This window comes from Calypte anna, chromosome 8 (assembly GCF_003957555.1).
Source record: "Calypte anna isolate BGI_N300 chromosome 8, bCalAnn1_v1.p, whole genome shotgun sequence".
In the NCBI taxonomy this organism is placed as follows: Eukaryota; Metazoa; Chordata; class Aves; order Apodiformes; family Trochilidae; genus Calypte; species Calypte anna.
Window position 1 is genome coordinate 29,996,472 of NC_044254.1, and position 24,682 is coordinate 30,021,153.

General features: G+C 47.3%; 1 protein-coding gene across 2 annotated transcripts in view; it reads right to left on the bottom strand.

Moving 5' to 3' along the window:
- Window positions 1–278: 278 nt before the first annotated feature.
- Window positions 279–24,682, bottom strand: part of WLS (Wnt ligand secretion mediator) — a 29,437-nt gene continuing 5,033 nt past the window's right edge. For both annotated transcript variants that reach the window (XM_030455388.1, XM_030455389.1), the window contains exons 2-12: window positions 16,795–17,067; window positions 10,444–10,568; window positions 9,229–9,390; window positions 8,229–8,365; window positions 7,652–7,820; window positions 7,402–7,499; window positions 7,170–7,233; window positions 6,286–6,429; window positions 4,623–4,706; window positions 2,937–3,090; window positions 279–2,303 (exon numbers count right to left, since the gene is read on the bottom strand). In XM_030455388.1, the coding sequence (XP_030311248.1) occupies window positions 2,194–2,303; window positions 2,937–3,090; window positions 4,623–4,706; window positions 6,286–6,429; window positions 7,170–7,233; window positions 7,402–7,499; window positions 7,652–7,820; window positions 8,229–8,365; window positions 9,229–9,390; window positions 10,444–10,568; window positions 16,795–17,067 (1,520 nt within the window). In that variant the 3' untranslated portion in view covers window positions 279–2,193. The remainder of the gene's footprint in view (window positions 2,304–2,936; window positions 3,091–4,622; window positions 4,707–6,285; window positions 6,430–7,169; window positions 7,234–7,401; window positions 7,500–7,651; window positions 7,821–8,228; window positions 8,366–9,228; window positions 9,391–10,443; window positions 10,569–16,794; window positions 17,068–24,682) is intronic.

A 24,682-nucleotide genomic window follows, 5' to 3' on the forward strand; every position in this document is an offset into this window, starting at 1 on the left:
TGGGAACAGGGGGGGCTCAACACCCCCTGGTCCTGCTCCTCCTCATCTCGTGGGCAACGGGAGCTGCAACCGATGCTGCAGAGACAAGGTAGAAATCTCTCTGCTAAAGATCAGCCTGAAAGCAAAGGTTTTAAGGGTTAAAAAAACCTTTAGTGTGTGAACATTCCAAGCAGGGAGAAGATTCTCCAACCAGTGACAAGCTGCAACAGCCTTGAAGTGAAAGAGAAGGCAAGAAGAGCTACGATTTCTCAGGCAGCCAAGCAGACTGACCACGGATCCACAATATCATGTATTTTATTTAAATTAACAAACCTACACGTTTTCCAGATTGCTTAAAGCACTCTGTAAAAACTCAACTCGACCTAAACAAACAAACAAAAAAGAGGATATATTTTAATAAGACCCAGGGACTATTTCTGAGACATATGAGTAGGGCTTAGGAATGAAGAAATAAAAAACCCCCCCACACGCACGCACGCACACGATACATGCGCCCCCCGTAAACAAACTGTTAGTGTCTGACACAAAATTTTGGTTTTTAAAGCTGCAGCTCCCCATTTGCAAGGAGCCTTTACAAAACAAGAGGCTCTACTAAGCTGGAAGAAAGAAACCATGGACACATCTATGGGAACAACATAAATATCACGTAAGGACCAGACGTAAAAAGGGCGTTAAAGTTGCAAAGTCGAGCACCCAGCCAGGAACCTGTTGGAGTTGGGATTGGTTTTAATTTATTTGTTATGTGTAATGTCATCTAAACATTAATTTAATTCGTTTGTAATGTAACAACTCTGCAAGTAGGAGCACTGCTTGGCCCTACCAGCACTTCCTTTCCTCATCTAAACTGCTACAAGTTACCTTTTGCCATCCCAGTGCTTCTTCCAAGAAGTGTGCCCTCTCCTTTCCCAAGTTTTTTTTTCTTTTAAGCTATTTTCTTTCAGCACAGTGGCACTGCCACCCCACTTTACAACCCCCAAACTTATTTTTAAAAATGTAGTGTTCCAGTTCAAGTATGCAAAAATCACCCCAAGCTACCTCCTCTCAGGCAGCAGTCAGCACTTCTCCTGTGCTAAAGGGACTTCAGGTGCCCAGGCATAGCAGCACTCAAGGGGCTTCAGCTGGGGTCAGTGTTCTGGCCCCATTCCCTGCTGGAGTGGGAAAAAAAGGGAGAATTAATTGAACACTGGCTGAATTTTAGAATTTTTATGAGTCCAAGGAGAGCATGTCACCTTTCCTGGTATTGACAACTGTCAGGGTCTTTGGAATCCTGCTCCCTCTCTCCCTAATCTCCAACCTGTCAGCAACAGGCAGCACCACCAAAGTCTCATCTTTTAGGGACAAAAGTGGGAGGTTGAGTTTCAAGCAGTTAACAGAGGCATTAACTAGTGCCAGGTGAAGTTCTCTGCAGAGTCAGCTTCTCTTCTGGGCCCTGGAAGAAGGTGTGTCCTGAGAAGCACAGACCATTCTGGTCATGTTGCCATTAACTCTTCTATTAACTGGTCCCCAGCAGAGTCCAGTTTACTCCTCCATCCCATACTGGTTACAATTGCCCTTGCCCTGGGCAGTCTGACAGCCAGATCCCCCCCAAGACACAGCAGAGGGGTGAGCAAGCTCATAGCACAAAAAAAAAAAAAAAGCAAAAAAAAAGCAAAAAAAAAGCAAAAGACTCACATTAGTATGTGACAAGCTGATTTTTCCAGTCCCTGGAAGAACACACCTTGACCAAGTGTGCTCCACCCTGGCTGTGCAAGGAGGAGCAGGACTGCCCAGCTCACAGGGATGGGAGCCTGGAATGCACCATCCCTCCTGGGGCCTTTCTTGTCTCCCCATGGCACGTCAGCAGCGTGGAAATGAGAGAGCCATAACCAAAAGGTGAGAGGGAGGAAGATGGCAAAAGGCAGGGGAGCCAACTGGAAACTGCCCCATGGCAGCTCTACCCCTTCCTGACCTCGACTTTGCAACCTTAATGCTTTTCTAGCAGGTTTTACGTGCTGGAGTGGAACACAAGATACATAACCCTCCCCCCAGAAGTAACTACACCATAGTAAAGAGTTTACAAACGTTCTGCTGGGCGTCACTGCCTGGTGAAAACACACAGGGTGGCTGGAGGAGCAGGTTAGGTCCAAGAGGTCTCCTGCCAGAGGGCAAGGTGTGGTCCTCTGCTCTCCACCCCAGTCTGGGTCCCAGCCAGTGTCACTCCTGAGCCTCCTTGCGTGCCAGCTTATAAACCTCTGTGGGTCCATCCACGTGGGTGATGGTGGTGGTGAGCTGGAGCTCCTCCCCACTGTTTACTCCCAGGTCACCTGAGAAACAAAAGCTACTCTGTTAGCCTGGCCTCACAGGGAAATATTTGACAATTCAGAAGCAAGAAACACATTTTATTCCCTTCTGCTGGTTGTGTCTGGGATAGAGCTGAGTTTCTGTGTAGCAGAGCTTCTCACCCTGTGTGGGACTTAGGTGCTAACTGGGGTTACACTACAACACCCTTCCACACTTTCAGGAGCTACCTGGCCTATGGACTGCCCAGTATTTTTACAACTGCTTTCATCTGCAGTTATTTAAATATTTAAATACAAGCACATCTGCAAAAGACAATTTCCGTGGTACTGAAGACAACAGATAAAGGAATCCAACAGCACTGCCCAGATTTCTATTTTCTCCTCTCCTCATCCCTCCACTTGAGCTACACAATTACAACCAGGCAATGCTAAAAACCATCTGGAAGGTTTTAGCCTTGGCTAAACACTCCAACCTGTCTAACCTAGGCACTAATTAAAGTGTCCACTACGAAAAGAAAAACCAAAATCCATCATTTGCATAACATTTCCATGTGCTGAGCCTGCACTTTGGTTAAAAAAAAACAAAAAAATTGCACAAAAGGTATTTTATATTGCTTTCTAACCACAAGAATCCTCAGCTGATGTCGAGGCATTTACCATTTGACTGATCTTCACCATAATTCTTGTGTGAGGGGGCGTAGAGGAACATGAGAGCGAAGACGTAGAGGTTCCACATCCCGTAGATGCCAGTGAAGAAGGCACTGTTCACTTGGATGGTTATGTCCCCCCACTTCCAGTGGCCTTCTGTCACCTGCCAGGGAGAAAGCAGACACACACGGGCACATCAGTGAGACCAGGTTCTGTAAAAACAGAGAACTGACCTGCTAAAGCTGTAACTTGGAAGTCAAGCAGTAAGAATTTAACAGGATGGAGTAAAGGGAGTGTAGGTGCAGAAGTCAGGCTGGGATTCTCCTCTTTAACCTTCATCTGCAGGGAAAAAAAATGGTCCTTACAAAATGAGTGCATGGGGATTTCCTTAACTTTGATTTGTCACTCTTAAAATGTGGCAAAAGGTCTCCTGCTCTGCCATGCATCCCTGCCACAATGGATGTGCTCAGAAGGGGCACTGCCTAGGAGGCAACTGGTTACAGCTGAAAACATCAGTCTTATTTAAACAGAACTTCTAGAGAAGAACCAGCACAGATAATGCAGAGCTGATGTGCTGCTGCTGCCTTGGGAGGGGGACCTGGCTGACAGCACCAGCCTTTGACACACAGGGATGTGCCAAGAGACATGAAAAGATCATCAATAGCAACACAACCTGAATCATCAATATTAACAGTACTCGGACACACAGGCTGCTGACACTCAACTTGGTGGCTCCCCCATTAAAGAAGAGATAAGGGGGAAAGATGAAAACTAAAAGTAGGTTGGAAAAGGGCAGCTGGACAAAATTATTCAGCAATGGTTCACCAGCACTCCATGAAGAATCAAGTTGCCATGTGGCAGTCCTCAAACCATTGCTTCAGGTAACAGATTTTTAAAAGCAAGATCACTCACTGCTGCATTTTCCACCTTGTACCTCAAAACAGCAGCAGTGCAGTGAGAGAGAAACTGCTCCTGCACCTGTAACTCTGGGCTTGTGTGGCTGGACCCAGGGCTCTCCTGAAGCTGCAAGCCCCCCACGCTCAGGAACAACCAGAACACCTCTGAAAGAGATGCAACCTTAAAAGTTACTTGGAATGAACCAAGTTTAAGGTTTAAGTAGTGATATAAGCTCATTTGGGCTGAAACTGCTCAGAATAAATAAGCCCCAAGAGTGCTGGAAACAGCAGGGTTGCAAAGTCAACCCCAGGAAGATGGAATTCTGTTGTTTTTCTGTGGGCATCCAAAGCCACCAGATTCTTTCAGTGTGAACAGCCCACTTTCCCCTCACCAAGTTCTCAGAAATGACTAAACTGTGTTGGCTGATATTTCAAAACAGCAGAGCCCCAAACCTTCCTGTGAGCCAAAGACCATTGGGGCAGCTTTGGCCTCAGCAATTTTTACAGTGGTGCTTCAAATAAATGAGAACAAAAAGCAACTTCCTATCAAGTCTGCTTGTTACAGGCATGCCTTGTCTGAAGAGCAAGCAATCTCATCCCTGGAGATGTTCAAGGTGAGGCTTGAGGAGGCTCTGAGCACCCTGATCTGGGTGAGGGTGTCCCTGATACTGCAGGGGTTGGACTGAGTGAGCTTTAGAGCTCCCTCCCAACCCAAATCATTCTGTGGTTCTGTGATGTTGTAAGTGGCTGGGGAATGGGAGGCTGCTGCTCTTGGACGGAGCCAAGTTTTGACACTCACCTGGCTGACAATGAAGAAGATGACAGTCATGGCTGCACAAGCCAGGGTAATGAGCATCAGGAACTTGAACCTAAAAATCAGCCCCTGTGGAGAGAGAGAAATGTCACTGGTCACATTAGCGGAACCCACAAAACCCATTTTTGGTTTTAGCATATACGGGACACAAGTATAAAAAAGAAAAAAAGAAAAAAAAAAAAGGGTGCAACCCACGAAAGCCCAAAGCAAAACAACCTCCACCCACTCCTCTGCCTTGAGGCCAGCCCATGTTCTCCTCTCCCCACACGTCTGCATTCCTGCCGGATGCTCCGCGCGGGGCGTGCGTGTCCGGACAGCTCTTGCTTTCCATGACATTTGCTTTTGTGACTGATTTACCCAGAGTGAGAGTGGAAGAGGAGGCAGCTCAGCCACGGGGTTTCATCCAGCTCGTGGAAAACAAACATCCCTGGTTCTGCAGCAGCAGGTTCTGGGTCCAAACCAGGGTGATCCTCACCTCCAGCAGCTGCGATTCCCAGCGCGGGTCAGAACCACGCTCGCTACTGCAGAAGCATGTGGGTTATGAGAGAATCTGTGGCTGAAGACCCCATGGCTGGGAGCTGCCTGCAGATCAGTGTTACATTTTCAATTAAAAGTTGTTTTAGTTTTTGTTGGTTTGGTTTTTGTTTTGGGTTTTTTTAATTATTTTTTTTTAACCTGTTTCTGGAATTCTGGTGGAAATGTCAGGGTGTGCGTAACTGCTGTGCCACACTGTGACAACAAGTGACTATTAATTTAACTCTCCCAGAGCTGATTGATGCTTGCCAGATGTAGGGCACAGCTGCAGCAGCTCCACAAGACCAGCTGAAGTCCTGGGTTTCTTGCTGAAGAGGGACCCCTTTTGCTGGGGGAAAAAAAAAAGCTCAATATTGTTTCAAGATTCTGGCAAGCCCAAACTTCTGTATTTTCTGTGCATTTCTGATGGGTGATACCTGGCCTGCTTAAATCAGAAGTGATTACAGGACAACAGTGGTGGTAAATATTTACACACCCATGGAAACAACAAGCCCTCTCAGCTTAATCACTTCAAGGTTGCTCCTCAAGCCTTGCAGCAGTCAGGGACAGCTAGGACAGGAACAACATACAAAATCACGGGCTAAAAAAATGGGGATAACGGGCTGAAAAGATCCCATTTTTTATCCTAGTAAGGTAGTTTGCCCTCCTGTGACTTGGTTAGGAAATGCTAAGCCTGAAAATCTGCACTGACACCACGGAACAGGGCAATACTTGCCATAAAACACAGTAATTGATAGCACAGGAGGAGAAACAGAGGTATGGGGAACTGACGGGCCCACAGGGATTTAAATGGTAACTGGGAGACTTTTCTTCTGTCCTCCAACACAGTTCATGAAAGTTGATAGATGGCAACTACTTGCTGAAAGGGAGACCTCATTTTTGTACCCTCCCCAGAGTTTAAAATGCTTTGGTGGGACCAAAGACCCCAAACAAAGAAGAAACTTCCTGGCAGACAAAAAGGTTTGTAGGTAATTTGAGCAATACAAAAAACCTAAGCCAGATCAGATCTTCCAAATCAGGACTAGATGGATAAAGAAGGTCTCAGGACAGACTCCTCTAGGTTAAAAATGCCTTTTAAAAACTGAAGAATGGTTGGCATGAGGAGGGATGTTACCTCGTAATGGAGGCGGCGAGCCTTGCTCATGGCTGGGAGGCCCGACTGCTTCCCACTGATGTTTCTGAACACTTGGAAGACCATGAAACACAGGAAGAGAAAATACAGACACAAGCAGATTCCTGCCACGATAATAAAGGCCATCTGGGCAGTGAGTGTTAAGGGAAAATGTTATGAGCTAAACAGAAAGAAGAGCAAATGTTATGCAGGCAATGAACTTATTTTAATGTCAAAATCAAACTTGCAGTGGGCAGCCAGACACTCAGGATCTGCATCTCCCACACCTCCCCTCAAATCTGTGACACTTTAGGGAGAGGCTCAGTTGTCCAGAGACTTCCCCAAGCACAGAACCAGTACCTGGAGATACCCAGCCCCAAACCTGTCAGGACTGGAGTGCAGAAGGCTGCAATGGGGAGACCTTAGAGCACCTTCCAGTGCCTGAAGGGGCTCCAGGAAAACTGGGGAGGGACTTGGGACAAGGGCCTGGAGGGATGGGATGAGGGGGAAGGGTTTGGAGCTGCAAGAGGGGAGACGGAGAGGAGATGGGAAAAATTCTGTTCTGGGAGGGTGCTGAGCCCCTGGGTGCCCAGGTTTCCCCCAGAAGCTGTGGCTGCCCCATCCCTGGCAGTGTCTCAGGTCAGGTTGGATGGGGCTTGGAGCACCCTGGGCTGGTGGGCTGGTGTATCCCCATGGCAGGGGATATAATGGGATGGTGTTTCAGGTCCCCCCAACCAAACCCATTCTAAAATTCTGTGACCCACAGCACCCTAGCATCCCCCTCACAGCTCTGGGCTGCCAAAAGGAAGAGGGTTTGCCCCCATCCTGCACCACCTCCCTCTCCTACCAACACAGGCCAAGCTGACCGGAGCCGGGTGGAAGGATACAGCCAGCTCCGTGCCAACCTCTGTGGTCCAGATGCTGTAGAAGGGGTTCTTCAGTTGCACTCCCCTGTGGAGAGCAGAGAGAACATGGAGCTGGCACAGTAACCAAGAAGCTCAGAGAGCCCCACACTGGCTCTGCAGCCTGGAAAGAGCCACCCACAGGTGGCTTCATGAGCTGTGGCTGCTGCAGGAGGTGGCCAGGGAAGGGTTCCCCAGGGAGCATCGCTGCACCCACCTCTCACACATGTCAAAGATGAAGAGGCAGAAGGAACCAACAGCTATGGGTCCAACCTGCTTCCAGTACCCTGACAGATGGTTCCGTTCATTCTGGTCCTAATCAGAGGGTCAAGAGGGGAGGAGAGGATGGAAAAGCAGGTTAGCCTGGAGCAAGTCAATAAGCACGAGGGAGTTGTCAGGTATCGCTGCATGCAGGGCTGGAGACCTCCCTCCCTCCCTCCCTCTCTCTCTCCCTGTGTTGCACCCACCATCATGTGCTCCCCACAGAAGATGATCCAAAAGGACAAGAGCATGGCATAGAAAATGCCTTGTCGGATGTCTCCAAAGAGCAGCATCCAAGTCCAGTCAAATCCAATGGAAAACCACTCCACGGGGATGTTAATGAAGGTCATGGAAATTCCCAGAGCGAAGATGACCCTGGAGAGGCAGAAACACCATCACTTTCCAGCTGGCAAGGCAAGGACACAGAGCCTCAGAAGCCCAAGCTGTGCACAAAGACCAACAGAAGAAAACCTGGCACTGTTTGGACAAAGGTGGTGGTGGGATGGGGATGCTACCTCCTGCCAGCAGACTCTCTGGGGATAAACCCCCTCTGAGCAGCCCCAGAAAAACACAGCTACTCATCCTCTGTGGATGGAGTGGGAAAGAAAAGAGAAGCTATGGAGGTCTCCTGCTCCCAGGGTCCCTGGGTGGAGGGGCAGAAGGGACAGAGAAGAGACCATCCCTGTCTCCTCAAACATGGGCTCTGCCTGGGAATAGCAACCACCTCAGTCAGGGTCCTCTTTCTGGAGGGTGACCACAGCCAGCACACAAGCCTCTACTCACTTCTCCAGCAGGACAGGAGCCCGTGTCATCAGGGTGATCCTTCTCCAGTACCAGACCATGATGATTAAAATGCTGGGGGTGAGGAAGGTCTTCATGGCAAACCACACTTTGGTAAAGCCCCCGTTTTGATGGATGCCCTAAGGAAAACCAAGGCCCAGGGTTTAACACCATTCCTCCTTCCAGGAGCTGGGAGGAGGCAGGGACGCGGCAGGACACGTAAGCACACACAGATGCAACCAGTGTTGGAAGGACGTGGTTTGTCCAACACAGGAACAGGGAGCAAGTGCCTACTTAGCATCCAGGCCATCTGAGGAGGCTTCAAAAAGTCCTGAAAACAAACAGCAACACCCACAGCTTCCGCTGCAAGGTGGAGAGCAGTGGAGGGAGCGTGGAAAAAGCTGGCAGACAAGTAACGAGACACTCCTGAGGCCAAGTCAGCACTGGTGGGAAAAGCATCAGCCAAATGAATGCATTTCTCCAGACACATGCCCTCCCACCCCTGTCTGCAGCCACCACAGCTGGCTGGCTCGCTCACTTCTGCTGAGAGGGACGGTGCTGGGAGGTTTTCCAGCTGGAAGTACCCCTGTCCACCAAGCCTCAAGGGAGGGAAGGAGCAGGGATAGCTGACAGCCATCCCAAACCTCTGCAGGATGACAGCCACCTCCAAACCAGAGCAGGTCACCCCCTGAACCCTGCTGTTCTCCTCCTCCTTAGGTCCTATCTGTGAGAACTTCATCAGGTAGAAGACTGTGCACCCCAGCTGGACTGCAGTGGGGAGGAGAAGACACAAGGGAGAGGTCCTGGAGCTGTGGGAAGAGCCCAGGTCTGGGGGTGGTCACAGGGCAGCAAAGGGGGGCTGGCACTGCTCAGAAGACAGCAGGTCAAGAGAGCATCCTTTGGTAAGGGGGAAAGTGACACAGAGTGACAGGGAGGATCAAGGAGGAGATGAAGATGTGAGCTGCAGCAGCCCTGGGGCAGAGATGAGGCAGAGGGAACTCACCACCAGCCGGATGTCCTTGATCTCCCCGATGCCCACGTTGATGCCCTTCCTCTCGTTGACGGGCAGGCGGATGTTGATGAGGTAGTACTTGTGTGCCACACTGCCAATCTCCATGAAGGGCAGGAAGTCACAGTCGTAGTGACGGCCTTCAGACTCCAGGGTCTGGTGACAGGGCAGAGAGCAGCCAGAGGGTGGTCAGGCAGGGGGTCAGGGTGCTCAGGCAGACCAGCACATCCCCCACGGTAAGGGGCTGCAGGAGTCCTGGCAAAGGGATCACTGCTAGCACCAAGAGCCTCTTTGCTACTTCCAACCCTCACCTGGGAAGAGTCTGTGCAAGTCTGGAGGGTATCAGAGGTGTGGGGACAGGTTTGATTGTTTTGAGTCATTCAGTCAATGTGTTTGAACTCAGGAGCCTTTCAGGGTGAAGGGCTCCTTTGGGATCTCCCTCAACAAGACCAATGTAAGCCAAAACTACACATGGAACCCTCTCACACACATCCTGAATTGGAGTTTCTTAAGCCCTGTTGTGCTTGCAGTGATCCCCTCCACACCTTGTCCACATTTCCTGCCTTTCTGTGGCTGCAGGGAAGCATGCAACCTCCACGTGGTTGTGGAGGGGCAAGGGCACGCTGAGAGGGACTGGGAAATGGGACAGACCTGAGAAACACAGCATGGTAAGGAGACACCAGATGAGTTTAAGCACAGAGATTAAATGAAGCCCAGAAACACCTTCACTTAACCAAGAGGCTGTGCTCTCTGCACCTATGCTTGGTAGCCTGAAGCATTATTTTAAGAAATTCTTGCCCCGCCTCTCCAGGTTTCTGAGTTATTTCCTCATCACTCCTGAGGAACAAAGTTCTGTCCATCATGGAAGAACAAGATGGAAAGTTCCAAGTTCTCCAGGATGACCTGGGGTATATCGATCTCAAGGGATCTGAGCTCCAGCCTGACCTCACCTATCTCTGCAACACCTCACACCTTTTCTTCCTTACAGTTTCAGCTCTCCCTCTGGCTTCATCCCCTTCTCTTGGATCACCAAACAGAACCAACTGTACACTGGTTCTCAGGAGCTCCAAGATTTTGAGGTGAGGGAAAGCTGACACACAAAGTGAAGGCTGAACAGCTCAGAGCTCCTAGGAAGCACCAGGAAGGAAAAGGAAAACTCCCACCACTGTCCCACACCTCCCCACCTCCAGTGCCATCAAACCCCCTTACTTTTGGTGAGCCAAAGGTGCACTTCAGCTTCCTGATCTCTACTGCATGTGCTATCTCCTCCCAGTCCTCAAACATGTTGTCACGATAGGCCAGCGACACATCCAGGGTAATCTCTGCATTGTCTTCTGCAAGAGGAAGGGGAGATGAGGCTGGTTAGAGAGAGGACAGCAGGTCGGGGGAGAGCCTCTGGACACCAACAGGGCCTCTGAGAGGCACACAGCATCTCAAACTGGAACCCAGAGAGCTGCAGAGATGGACAGTAAGCCAAGAAACAATCCCTTGGGCCATGGCAGAGGGACAACAAGAGAGGCTTTGAGGGAGACTTCCTGCAGGTACTGCAGAGGTGTGCAACAGCTTCAGGAAACAACTACATTGCATCAGAAGGTTTGCTTTAAACCAACATTAAAATAGTGCTTAGTTACAGAACACCACACAAAAAAGATGAAAGACTGGTATGGGTGGATGAACTGTCCAGAGGAGACACCATGCAAGTAATGGTACATTTTGTTCCTTTAGGTATGATGGCAGAAATTAGCTGTGAAGATATGGCTGGAGATTCACCATCCATGAACACTGCAGACCAGCATCTGGAATGAAAAGGCCCAGAACTCATCCCTTAACAAGATGTGTTCTTTCAGAGAGATGTTACACAACAGAAATAAAAAAGGTCACAGAGGTCTTGGGGTGGGAGGGAAAGGCACTGCTGGAATGGACTGATTTGGGTGCTGTAACTGAGCAAGTTCATGAAACAGAGAGTTACAGTTGGAGCCTGCCAAGCAGCAACAGATAAATATGCTTTAAAATCCAGAGGCAAGTCTGTACCAGCCCTTCCAGATGTAAAATGCTCCTATTTACCAGGCACAGATCCCAGGGAAGGCTCCAAGAGAGGAACACATTCCTAAATGAGCACGTGCATGCTACAACCTGATCACCAACCTTTGAGAGCCACAGCTGCTGGAAAAGCCCTGGAATATGGCTCCAGAACCACCTGCCATGAAGAAGCCTTGGAAATGTCTCCAGAACCACCCACCATGGAGAAGCCTTAGAAGATGGCTACAGTTTTCTCTGTGTTTCATGGCTACAGGGAAGCAGGAGTCTTTAAAGCTCTGCATGTGCCATACATCTGTCATCTTTTTCAGCAGTATTTTTGTTGGGAATATGTGGTGGCACATTTCTCCAAAATGGTGGGAAGGGGTGTGGATGGTAGCTGTGGCTCAGACTCTCTATTTATAGAGGGTTTGGAGGTGGCTCTCTTGTGCCTTTTTGTGGATGCATCAAGATTTTTCTGGGCATTTGTTTCTCTGCACACAGGATCTCCACCATCCAGCCCAATACCAAGTTCCTCTCCCCAGCAGCCAGGAGTTAGGTTTCCATGAAACTTTAATCTGCCATCTCAGATCTGCTATTTAGGAGACCAGCAAAACAGATAAATGGGAACATAAGGTTAAACTTGGCCCAGCTCAAAAGAATTACAAATTCATTTCAGAAGCCATAAAACCAACTGGAATGCTCAGGGTTCAATCCAACCAAACCAGCTCTCCTTGTTTCATCTTGGCCATCCAAATGTTGCTGCTGGCATCGAGTATGGAAACCAGAAGGCAGGAGATACACCAGTGTCTGCCCTTCCAGAGCAATGGGTTCCAATCACTCCCTGGATTTCCTTCAGTCTCTGCATCAGGGTGACATCTCCCATCAGAACAGAGTTTTTGTACAACAGCCCTTCAGGAGTGTCCACATAAAGGATGTGTGTCTATAAATACACCTCAGTTCACTCCCCACCTTTCACCAGCAATCCCATTATCCAAGAGGAACACACAAGGACACTGACACATCATAATTCAGCAGAGAAATGAATTTTCAGAAGATTCACAACTCATTCCCATTAATACCAAACCATCAGATGGTGATCAGACCATTTTGGGGTGTGTGCCCTTTTGTGCACAGCATTAATACCCTGCACAGAGGGCAGGTGATGTGCCTTGGCATGCAGGAGGAGGAGAGAAGCAGCAGCTGATGTTCCACCAGGCTTGGCTTCAAGATAAAAGAAAGGTGTTATTTACCATCAAAACAGCAGATGGGAGGAGTGAACAAGAGGGGAGACTGACAGCCAAGCCCGTTTTTACTTCTGGTAGTGCTACAGCAGAGTATTTTAATTATTCAGGCCTGAGCCACAGGGAAAAAAAAAAGAATACATGCAAGAAAAGAAGAGAAAAAGCTATTGCATAGCTGTGCTCAGCTTCCCAGCCAGTAACATGTTCAAGGAAAGCAATAATTCAGTTCCTCAGGCATGCTAGAGGTTCTCCTGAATTTCCCAGCAACAAAGGGTAGAAATAAGCAGGCAGAAATTTCAGTACCAAGAGATGGAATTGCCCATGCTGGGAAGCTTCATTTCACATGGCATGCTCCAGATTAACCTGGCCAGGTAGATAGCATCAGGATAAAATCAGGATAAGCCTGGCAAATCCCCTCTGATGTTACTACCTCAAGCACTGAGTGACCTGACCAGTACCACAGGATTATCTTAAAAACCCCACAAGATGATTATGTGCATCCTGGGGATGACCATAGAGGAGCAGACAGCTCCAGGCTGGGAACACCAGCAGGACTGCTTCCCCAAGGCTCTCCATTTGCAGAAATAAGAGATGCTCCAAAGAAGGTCAGATCTGTGACTCCCTCCCTGGCCAAGCACCACCAATGTCTTTTGCAACATCCAACACCCAAGATCTTTTCTAGGATCCACTTTCTAGTGCCATATTAGCAGGAGACATCTTCACTCCTTTTACAATAGTCTAAAAATGGAGTTTCAGACAGGGGCTGTATGCCAGGTGCATCCTAATACAGCTGTCTGGAAAGAAGTGCATGAAAGCAAACAGAAGAAGTGCTGGAATTATTTGCATCACACTTCCAGGCTCCACCAGCTCTCCAAAATTACAAAACCTACCAAAGAGACCAAATTGGGATGAGTTTGAACAGGAGTCAGCAGTGCTCAGCCATCTGTACACAACTGCTTTCCAACTGCAAAGAAACCAGAAGTTGTTCTCACTTACTAACATTTTAAATCCACTAGATACAAAAAGAGGAAAAAAAGCTGGGTTTGTTTTTGTGGAGTTTTTTTAAGACTGAAAATTGGTGAAGGCCCCTCCACACAGTCACACCACCTGCTAAAGGCAGCACAGTGCAACCACCCCTCTGCACCCCTCAGGGACACAGCATTCCTAGATGTCAAGTCAAGGTTAAGCAATTCCAGGTTTACTTTTCCACCTGGCACAAGTGAGGAAACAAACTCCTTCTTGGCATGGAGGAGGTCACACTGCACAACAGCTGAGAGGGAAGGGCTGATGAATACTGCAGAGTTCAGAACACTGCAGCTTGCCAAATGGCCCAGCCCCATGGCAGCAGATCAGCCCAGTAAATAAATATAATATTTATTTTTTTTAAAAAAAAGGACTTTGACAACCTGGAAGGCCTTCACTTCATCCCTCCCCTGAAAGCGTTCCTCACATCCAATATGGGAACCAGACCTGATCACAGAGTAAGGGAATAAAGCCCCCAGCTTCAAAAGGCCTTTGGTGTGCAGGAGAGCTTTTGGGGCTGGCAACCAGAAGATGGCCACTGCTTCAGGTTAATGACTGAATGCACAATGCACCAAATAAGAACAGACAGAGCCTTTTCCTCAGAGAAACAGCAAGCCTTAGTCTCCTCCAGCTTCCTGGGGAGGATAAACACAAGGCAAACAGCTTCTAAACACCTGCAGTTTGAAGACATCTACATTTCAAAACCATTTCTGAACATCTGCCTTGTGACAATCCAGAGCAAGTTCTCAAGGCAAAGGTGGTGCAGGCTGCTTCCTGCTGGGAAGGGCACAGATCCCACAGGCTTTTTGGGAAGCCCAGCTCTGCCTGGGCTGCCCTTTCCCTCTGCCCCAGGGAAATCATGGCTGGCTGGGATAAGGACTGTCCAGAGGTGAGGGGAAGCACCTGGTCAGGCTCCTGAGTCACCCTGACACCTCTGTCCCCACTGAAGACCAAGATGGGGGGATCAGCATCAGCTGCAGCAGGAGGTCTCAGATTAAAGCTTGGATTAATTCTGGATTTAAAAGAAGAGATGAAGTTATTTTACATCTTCAGTGTTGTCTCCTCAGGAGCTGATTCCACTTACCTGATCAATGAAGAAGCTCTTAACACAAATGCAAAGCTAGCAGCAAGATACTGAGCCATATGTGCAATTGGTTTGGCTTAACAGGATTTATTTTTATTTAATCCCTTATGGCACAACCTAGCAAGAGATGAGTTACTCACCAGTTTCTTAGATTTTACACTTAATTTACATCTGCCTTCAGCTTGGCACAAAGTGTAGGAAAACACTTTTTAAATACTTTCTACAGTCAATGCAATGAAACCTTCAAGCTGTGCCAAGCCAGCTCACACCAAGAGAAGGATTCATGTCCCTCCTCTCCAAATGCTTCTTACAAACACTCCACCAGCAGCCACTGAGCTGAGAATGACCAGAAAGTGAGTCCCTCCCAGCTGCACAACCAGGGCTCATCCCCAAACCTTGTTTTAATGAAACAGCTGATGGGCCAAGACAAGCTTTGCTGCTTTTAAAACCTCAAAAAAGAAAAAAAGAGTTACCACCTTTGAAGGACTTGGTCACTGAAGAGCACAAATAATGAGCTGAAGAAAGGAGAAACACTGCCAAGGGTTTGTTGAGTGTTTCAGGAACCAGTTACTGACTCCAGCTCAGCAGCCTGACTTTAAAAGCCTGGGAACAAAGGGTTATTTTCTCCCAGAGCAATCAACTCTTGATGTCTAAGAAGCTGAGGCCTTAATAAAGCCACAAAACTACTCTTGCTGTGTTTTAGAGATAATTACAGGGCTAAGAATACACACACAGGCTTTAGAGAGTCTCATTTTTAACCTATCTTCATGATGACACCTGGAAGAGGTGGGGAGGAGCAGGCTGAGCAGCAGGGCAGGGAAGGGGAGGTGAAGCTGTCACAGAACCTTCACCAGATTTCTGGTGCCATGGCAGCAGTCCCTGGGCTGCCAGCTCCCCCTGCACGTGGCACACACTTGCTAGCCCAAACCCCCAACCCAGTAGCCATGTTCTCAAGCAGCTTTGCTCCCTGAACTGGCCATTGGTTCCAGGAAGACTGGGGCCAGACCAACAGAGAGGCTACAAACCAGTAGCAAACCAGTTTGAAAGTGAATTTTTAGTCACTGGTTACAGTTGCTCCAGGTAGGGATTTCCCCCAGACACTTCAAAACTCACAAACACACAGCTCTGCAGAAAGAGGCAGATCAGCCTTGCCCTTGCTGCTCCCAACATCATTTTGCAGATTTTGAGGTTGGTTTCTTTTGTGGTTTTGCTTTTGTTTTGGAACCTTCTTCCAGGTTCCAAGGGTGAAAGCCAGCAAGGCAGCTTCCTCCATGGCTCCTGAACCTCTACAGTTTTCCAGTCAATCTGAACCACTGTAGTTGTTTCAAGGCCAGAAGTTCCTTCCCATCTGCATCTATCAATTTTTTAGATTTTTTTTTTTTTTTTGCTAAAAGTCTCATGATTGCTGGAAAGTAGGGCAACAATTTCAGCTCAAGCACCTCAAACTAAGAAGCTGCAGTTATTATTATGACATAGGCTCATAAATATGCAACAGGTCTGTGATGGAGAGTGTTTAAAAACTCAGATAGGAGCACTTCTTCCATGAGGAGCTCTCTTAAGAAAGTTATGGATCAATATTCCATTTACTGAATACTTTTGCTTGCAGTCTAGAAACTCACTGCACAAAAGCATTTAGCAAGCATGGAGCAAAACATCATGGCTTGAAGTCATCAGCCCTGGGAAATCTGCTAACAAGATCAAGTTTTTTATATAAAAGATTTTCAAGCTGGATACGTTTATAAAAATTAAAAAAAAAAAATCTCAGGAAAGCTGAAGCTCTCCTGAGGAGCTCAGAGCCAGCACAAGGGATGGGAACACGTAGGAGCTGGAGGAAAGCAGCAGCTGTGTTAGCAACTGCAAACTGCACTCAGCACCCCAGAATATTTCTAAAAGCTGTATGAAACCCAGGGACCAAGCTGGCTTTAAACCTCTGCAAGTTGCAGATGGTCTACATATTTCAACAGGGAACCTGCCCACCATCTGCCTGAGCTGCTGGCTAGTGCAGCACCAACAGCTCTGAGTGCAAAGATGCATTTTTGAGGTGTGTCCCATTCTCAGCTCCTTGAGAACCTGCTCCTGAACCACCCTGCTGGAGAGAGGCACCTCAGGGGTTAACACACAGCACGGGATAACAGCAAGTTCAGGACAAACACATTTGGAAACCAAAGTCAGGAGGTAGGGAGAGGGACTTACTCAGGTCATTGTCCATCTTGAAGGCAATGTCCAGCTGCATGATGAAGAGCATGAACTGGAACCAGGGGCTCATCTCCTTGCTGGGCAGGGGGATGTGCACAGCAAACACGATGTCGTTGGCTTCAATCTGCCTGCTCACTGCCTCATCAAAGTTCTTGAGCTTCTCACAGTGGTTGGGTCCCCAGGGCATCAGCCACTTGGTTTTGTGGTGGTTTTTTCTGACATCGATGCACTTCACAGACATGTAGGGGACAGCTGTGGTGGGGCTGGGAGCTGCCAAAGGAAGAGATTCACATTTTCAGCACCTTCGGGTATCTTGCATAGTGGTTTCCCCACCATTACACTATTGGAAGGCAATTTAAAACAAATGCATCAAATGATTCTGCTTCACAGCTCCTTGATCTTGCAGTTCAGCCATTAAGTTTATTATGTCTACAGTCATCTTACTGACTTTGTAGTGGGATCAAATTAGGCTTAGCTGAAGCAGTGGGAATCTGGCCCAATCCATTCTCAGATACCTCTGGTATAACAAAAGAGAAAAAAAAATCTCAGAATGTTACTGGCATCTTTTTCTGTGCATACACTCTCCTAGTTTGCTCACTCAAGCAAACCCATTAGCTAAGCACGTGGCTATCACAAACCTAGAGGGATGAACTTTGCAAGAAGGGATTTCTTCCTCTTGCTGGAAGGCAGCTGTGAACTCAGGACTATTTTAACTATGAAGATTTGTCTCTCTGTTCCCCCCAAGTCACAGTTGGGTTTTTTTTCCTAGTTTGTTCTGGGGTTTTTGTTTTGTTTCTTTGATATGCTGGGAGAAAAGATGCTGAACAGAGACTGTGGCTCTGCAATGCTCCCCAAACCCTGCACTGTCCCCATCACCACAGCAAGTGACCAGGCTCTGTGGACACACACACAGGATACTCATTCCATTCAGGTACCTAAAACCATGGATTGTACTGCTCAGGCTTTACATTTATGAAGAAACACTCAAACTCCAAAGTACAAATAAATAGGGATGAAAACAGAAAACAGATTCTGCTTCCAGCCAGAATTTCAGCATAAAACACCTTCAAATCTGACACAGAGAAAGAAAAGGCTTTCAAAACCTCAAATATATTTCCAACAGACTTCTTCCAAGTGAAGGCTTCTTATGACAGCAGCTCTGCATGCTCTTAAACATCATTTGGGAAATAAATATTTTAATGCTATTTTAATGCATCACAGAACTGGCAAACCTGGAGGTGAGCAGAGCTGGAGCTGCTCTAGATTCTCATCTCTCCCTGCTATGATGTGAGGAGATCCCACGGGTCAGAAGGTTCAGCACCCAGCAGGTCAATAATACCCCAGTCCCTTATGGGTCCACTCCCTTTTTTCAATTGAAGAAGTATTTTTTTGCACAACAGCCACCTCAACACATCCTAACACCCAGTCCCTGTCACTGGCATCAAACCAGCACTGTCCTGCTTTCTGAAGGATCACCAGGAAGGGACCACTGGACATGCTGCAACAAATTCCTCCCAGCTTGGGGAGGCAGATGGCACAGGTGAACTCTTTCTTTTTAAGCTGTTGGAAGAGATTTTCTCAGTTTCTGTTTTCATTAGAATGTGAAGAAATTGAAGTTATGAAATACAAGTTCCTTGTGAAAGAAAACACCCCAAAGTACCCAGCCCTCTTAAATGTGAAAAGAAAGCTTGAAATAAAAAAAAATTAAGCACAAGACCCAACGATGTAAAAAATGCAAGTGAGAAGAAGCAAAATGTTCCCATTCTATGAGTTAAGGCTGCAGTGCCATACAGAATAACAGATGACTTTATGTCCAAGTCTCCAGGGAAAAGCCATCAGGCTGGTGATGTAAAACTGGGGCTCAGCCAGCAGGCTCCCACCAAAGGCCACCAATGGTCACACTGTCACCAGGCTCCTTCTGACTGATGGGCCAGGACTTCAACCAACAGCCCACCAAACAGTGGGCAGTACCACCCTCCCTACCAACTACAAGGATTTACATGAGGAAAAAAAAACAACAAACAAATAATTAAAAAAATAATAACAATAATTTAAAAAAACCAAATTCAAACTGAGGCACTGCTGCCCCATCCCCAGCTGGGGCAGAGCCAGCTCAGGACATCCACATGTTACACCCAGATGATTCAGACCCAGCTCCCTGAGCATTTGGAGTCAGCATCACACAGAAGAAGCAAGCAGCTCAGCTGCTTTTTGGGATGCCAGCCAGGAACCCTGCACAGCATCTTCCCTCCCGTGCCACCTCGTCAGAAGTGACATCCACACTCCCTTCCTGCAGGCACGGGGAGAGCTGAGCCAGGAGGAAGTTATTAAAAAGCAGCTGTTTATAAATGGCATTTTTTCAAGGTTTGGTTGTTTTTTTTTTCTTTTTTGACAGCTGTTGAGTTTCCTCCAGTGAAGCTGGCACAAAGGGTGGGCTGACAGGGAAGGGAACAATCCCAGGTTCATCCCTGCTCTCCTCACCAATCCACAGCTTAAAGGCAGGACAGATCCACAGCACTGCTGCATCTCCAGCCCTGCAGGAACCCCAAAAGAACAAACTCATTGACATGCCAGAAAGAAACAGCTAAATAGAATTAAATAAAGCATCCAACACCACCAACAAAAAAGATCAACCAAAACAACCCAACAGAACTACCCAGCTGCAAGGCCAGGATTACAGAATGCTTTAATGAAATGCTGTAAGAGCATGAACTGGGGCAGCATTCCTCTCTCATGCCTGGATGCAGAGCCTGGTAACCGTGGCTAAATCTGCAGCTGGGAGGATTGGGAATCTTGTGAAATAAGCCAGACACTCAGGCCAAGCCCTCAGAGCTTTTTAACTTTGACAGATCTTTGTGGGATTTAAAAGCAGGCATTTCTGAATTAAGAGACATTGTTACATCTACAGAGAAGATGAATGTTTCTTGCTTTGATGCAAGAACTCATTATAGTTATAAATACTTGTTTTCATCACTGGCTGATTATGATTTTAAATACTTGGCAAGCTAACTCAGTATCCCCTCTGCCAAAGTTACAGCTTTGAGGAGCAAGAGACAATGACTAGATGTATGTGTGTATATATATATATATATATATATATATATATATATATATTCCTTCTTGGGAAATGCACCTCCCAACGTTGGTTCCTGCCTTCCATGACTTGTTTGGCTCCAGGCCCATCAAATTCAAGTGAGTGTTGAACCAAGTGGAAGAGAAAAAAAAATCCTTTGTGAAACTGCAGCCAAGTCAACTAACAGTATTACAAAGTGCTATGCAAAACAAAGCCAGCACCCAGGGATTTCAGTCACAAGGTGGTGCCAAGCAGGCTGCCCTCAGCCCCTCTGCCTCTGGGCTGCTGGAGGGCTCAGCTTTAGATATGGAATGATGGATGGCAGCCTGGGAGTAATTAAATAGCTCTTTGTGCACAACACAGTGGGTAAGATGTGCCAGGCTGCTTGTGGTGGTGAGAAGCCCAGACTGGTTTGGGTTGGAAGGGACCTTAAAGCTCCCTCAGTGCCCCCCCTGCCATGGTCAGGGACACCTCCCCCAGCCCAGGCTGCTCCAAGCCCCATCCAACCTTCAACACTGCCAGGGATGGGGCAGCCACAGCTTCTGGGGGCAACCTGGGCACCCAGGGGCTCAGCACACTCAAGTTAAAGAGCCTCTTCCCCAGATCTCATCTCAATTTCCCCTCTTTAAAGCCATCACCCCTCACCCTGTCACTCCATGCCCTTGTAAAGTCTCCAGCAGGGTGGAACCAACATCTCTCTTTCAGTCTGCTGGTTCTCACCCTGGTCTGAGGAGCAAATGCAGCTTTCCCTCCTTGAAGCTTGTTTGCACAAATGCTATAAAACTACTTGTCTTGGAGTTTCAAAGGCATTTGAGCAACATCTTGCAGATGGAAGCAACTCATTGCTTGTCAGTTCCAAGGAGACTCTTCTCACTTCTCGTACTTCCATGAGGACTTGAAAGAGACACCTCAGCTGGTCAGAGATCTCAGGACCTGATTCAGCAACATCATGGCTTCAGCAGTCAGTTGGCTTTCTCATCCCTGCTGACCATCCTCATTACCAAGGCAGGGATGATTTTTCTCCTACATCTCAACTGGAACCAAAATTCCTTCACCTCACATAGAGTACACCACACCTGGCAGCAAATGGCCCAAGTGATTCATCCCACAGCTGGACATTCCAAGCCACCCAAAACTGCTTCTGCCTCTCTTCATCTTCTCCAACGTTCAAATCCTCCAGAAACTGAGAAACACAGTTTTTGGAGGCAACAAACCTTCAATAAAATTTCCAACCTGGGAAAAATGACATTTCATCATCAAATTTCTACAAGAAAAAAAACCACACAACAGGATGAAGACCTAGTGGTTTCAAGAAAGAAGGAAACAAAGTCCACCTCCTCAGAACAGCTATCAGTTTTTAAGACCCTTTCCCATCTTTATGGCACAAGTAAAACCTGTTCCTCCTACCCACCTCTTGGGCTCCCCTCTCCTGCAAAGCATGTTAGTGATGGTGAGTGGGATGAGGGGAAATGGACAGAGAAATGCCAGATCAATGCCAGCACCTTCTCAGGGGCTTACCCTGAAAGATGTCAGCAAACAGCACTGAGAAGCTGCACAACTGATTTTTTTGTGTGTGTGTAATTATTATTTTAATCTTGAAGGCACAGTTTTGAGGCTTGACAGCTTTAACATCTCTCTAGCACAGCAATAAGTGGCTTTCCTTTAGTTGTAACTATGCTGTCCTGGGAGCAATTTATCTCCATTAACATGTAAGCATTTCTTGTTCTCTTCTGAGAAGAGAAGCAGCAAAATAAGATGCTGCCTGGAAAGGGACTTACCTCTGGAACCATTCTTCAAAGGAAAAAAAAAACCCCAAAACCAAGCACACAAACATCTTTCACTGTGCTCAAACATAAGTCTTTAGGTTAAAAAATTAAGACTATTTACTATAATAGCTCCATTTGTCAATGTTTTTGGTTTACAATACTATACATCTCTAGATTTGCACGAGAGCCACCATCATTCAGCTTGGTAATTTCAATAAATTAAGCAGATCTGTATAAAGCTCTTGTGATAAACCCTCAAATAATTCCTTCCTTCCCTCCTCCATAGCCCAGTAAAACCAGTTCCAAGCACAGCATCCCCTCCCCTACTCCCACATGAATCCTCACCTCCAGGAGAAGCATTTTCTGGACCTTCTCATCTAGAACACCTCCAGCATTTCCTAATTAACTACTGACCCTTGCTCTCCCCCCACCAACAAGCCCTTTAGAAAATCTCAATTGCATTGTGTCTACATTGATTAAAGCTTGAATCCTACTGACCTCAAGTGGTGTTAACTTCTCCCAGGCACCAGGAGCATTCTGCTTTTCTACTCAATTACCCCCTTCTGTGCAGGGCCATCACTACCCAATGCTCACACACAATGCCCTTCTGCTTCATTACCCTAACCAGCAGCAGGGCAGGAATAAACAAGCTAATTTCTCACCAGACAGACCCAGCCTTTTCCAACTACAACAGTGGGGACCTGCCTGGCATTAGAGATACTTATCATTTATAAACACAGATCTATTGCAGCATCAAAGTTTTCTTTCCCACCTCCCTCTTCCCTGATCATGGTGCTACCAGTTTAATATGCCAAGAAGAGGGATCACTAACACAGTCTTGAAATTTCTTTACTACTAGGTACTGATTCACAAGCTGTGTGAAAGCCTCTGAACACAGCAGCACCTTCTATAATGCAGAACTGCTCTACACTTCAATCACCTTAAAAAAAAACCAAACAACACACCCCACTACCTACCAGAAGCCCCCTCCTCATGGTAAGTTTCTTTCTCACCATTTGACACCAAGCTTTCTCAAGACCTTTAAAGCCCCAGGGCACCATTTCCATCCTTCTTTACAGTGGGAGTTGCCAGACAGGTTTCCGTACCTGAGCACCTTTAGTCCTGTTGTCTCCAACAGCTTTACCAATGCCACAGCTATCAGACCACAGAAATGAACCTGCCAAAGGGCTCACCCCATCAGGATAACTCATATCTGCTCCACATACAACTCAAATATCTCCAAAGAAAAACCCAAAACAAAAAAAAACCCCCAAAAAAACCCAAACAACCAACTCTGTGGTTTAGAGAAGAAGAGAGACAAATCTTGCTTGTAATAGTCACGAGTTGAACCAAAGCCTGATTTGGGAGATTCCTCACCCAAGTTCACATTCTGCACTCACATCTCCTGCTTTGGATGTGGAGAGCAAGCCCAGAGCAGGCTGTGGACCTACCTCTAGTGGACTAGAGCCAGCAGAAGAGTCTCCCTGTGGTTTTGAGGAATTTCTGTGCTTGCTTGGCTTCCTAGAACCATGCAGTTGCTGGAGATACGTGTGTGTACACATGTTGGGGTGGTGCCTGGGTTTTCTGCTCAGGGTTTGCACTTCAGTGCCACTTTTGCACCTTTGGGCTGTGCCAGCAGTAAAGTTATCCGTGCAGCATGGCCTCCTTCCAGCAGCACAAACTGGAGATTTTCTGCAGTAAATCAGTTCTTAAAACTGTGCCAAGAGCCTTTGAACCAAAGTGCAGTTGGGATCCCTGCTGCAGGGATGGGAATCCAAGCACCCCCACAAGGCTGCTGCCACCCAGCACCAGCCAAGGGGCTTCTGAGGCTCTTGCTCTTAGAGATAAGGGATTATTCCCTCAGCCCCAGGCAAGTCACAAAGCAAGAAAACCTTATGAGGCAGGAGAGTGCAAGTATATTTGCTAGGAGAACTAAATGGGTGACCTCCACGATTCATATACACATACAGCAAACAACTGCAAGCAAAGGGAGGACCAGCAGTGGGAGTTCCATAAAGGTACAAGTAAATATTAAAATATATAAATATATATATGCTTAAAGGAACTAAGAGGGGAGGAGGAAAAAAAAAAAAAAAGACAGTAGAATTGATTTACTAATTGCCACATCCAGTTTGATCTGCTTCCAAGTCATCCTTTGTCAATTTTCAACTGGGATGAAATGCATTTCCTGCTACATCCAGCCAAGATATTAAACCCCTGCAAAAAGAGGTCTAAAATAGCAGTATGACTTCTCCTGATCAACGGCCTGAAACTCCTCAAGTCTCAGCCTACAGATAACAAGATGCCTCAAACCACCAGCCCTCAGATATGTAAAGAATTTCATCTGCATTTGAATAGGAGGGAAGGGGTCCTGGGGCACTTCCCCAGGCTGGGGCCAGCAGCAGAACAACACCTTCAAAAGCCTTTCCGAGGCTACCAGAGTTATAACTTGGCTTCAGAGACCATAAATGTTAATTGCTAAGGAAAAGACTTCCTGCTTAATCGTTATCCCTTGCAAAGCCAGAGAGGCGGTGGGGAGCTCTTCAGGTCAGGGTTAAAGCAAGGCTGTTTAGGGAGGATCAAGACAAGAGAAAAGGGGACTAGAAACCAAATTCCCTGATGCATCCATCTCTCTGCAGGTAACCGAAGTTCGGAAGTGATGCAACTGCGAGCAGAGCAGATAAAAAACCCACCACCCCAGGAGGATTTACAGCCCCACTGCCTGCTCCTCAGGCCCCCAGCACGGATGTTTCTGCCTGGGAACTCTCCATTTCTGGCACATTTGCCCATTCAGCTACAGTTACAGCTCTTAAAAAAAGAAGAACTGAGCAGACCTAAACTAAATAGACATGACCTTTCATGTCTGCTTTTCCCTCGGCTCCCAGCGCTTCTGCCAAGGCCGCAGCACCGGAGGAATGTGTCTATACAGAGGAGCCCATTGGCATTCATGTCCACGGTGCAGCACCGAGCTATTCAGCACAGCTTGCCCATCTTCTGGAGAGGCCAGCGATGAAAGAAAGTCAGGCACATGAAAATGGGCTTTGTC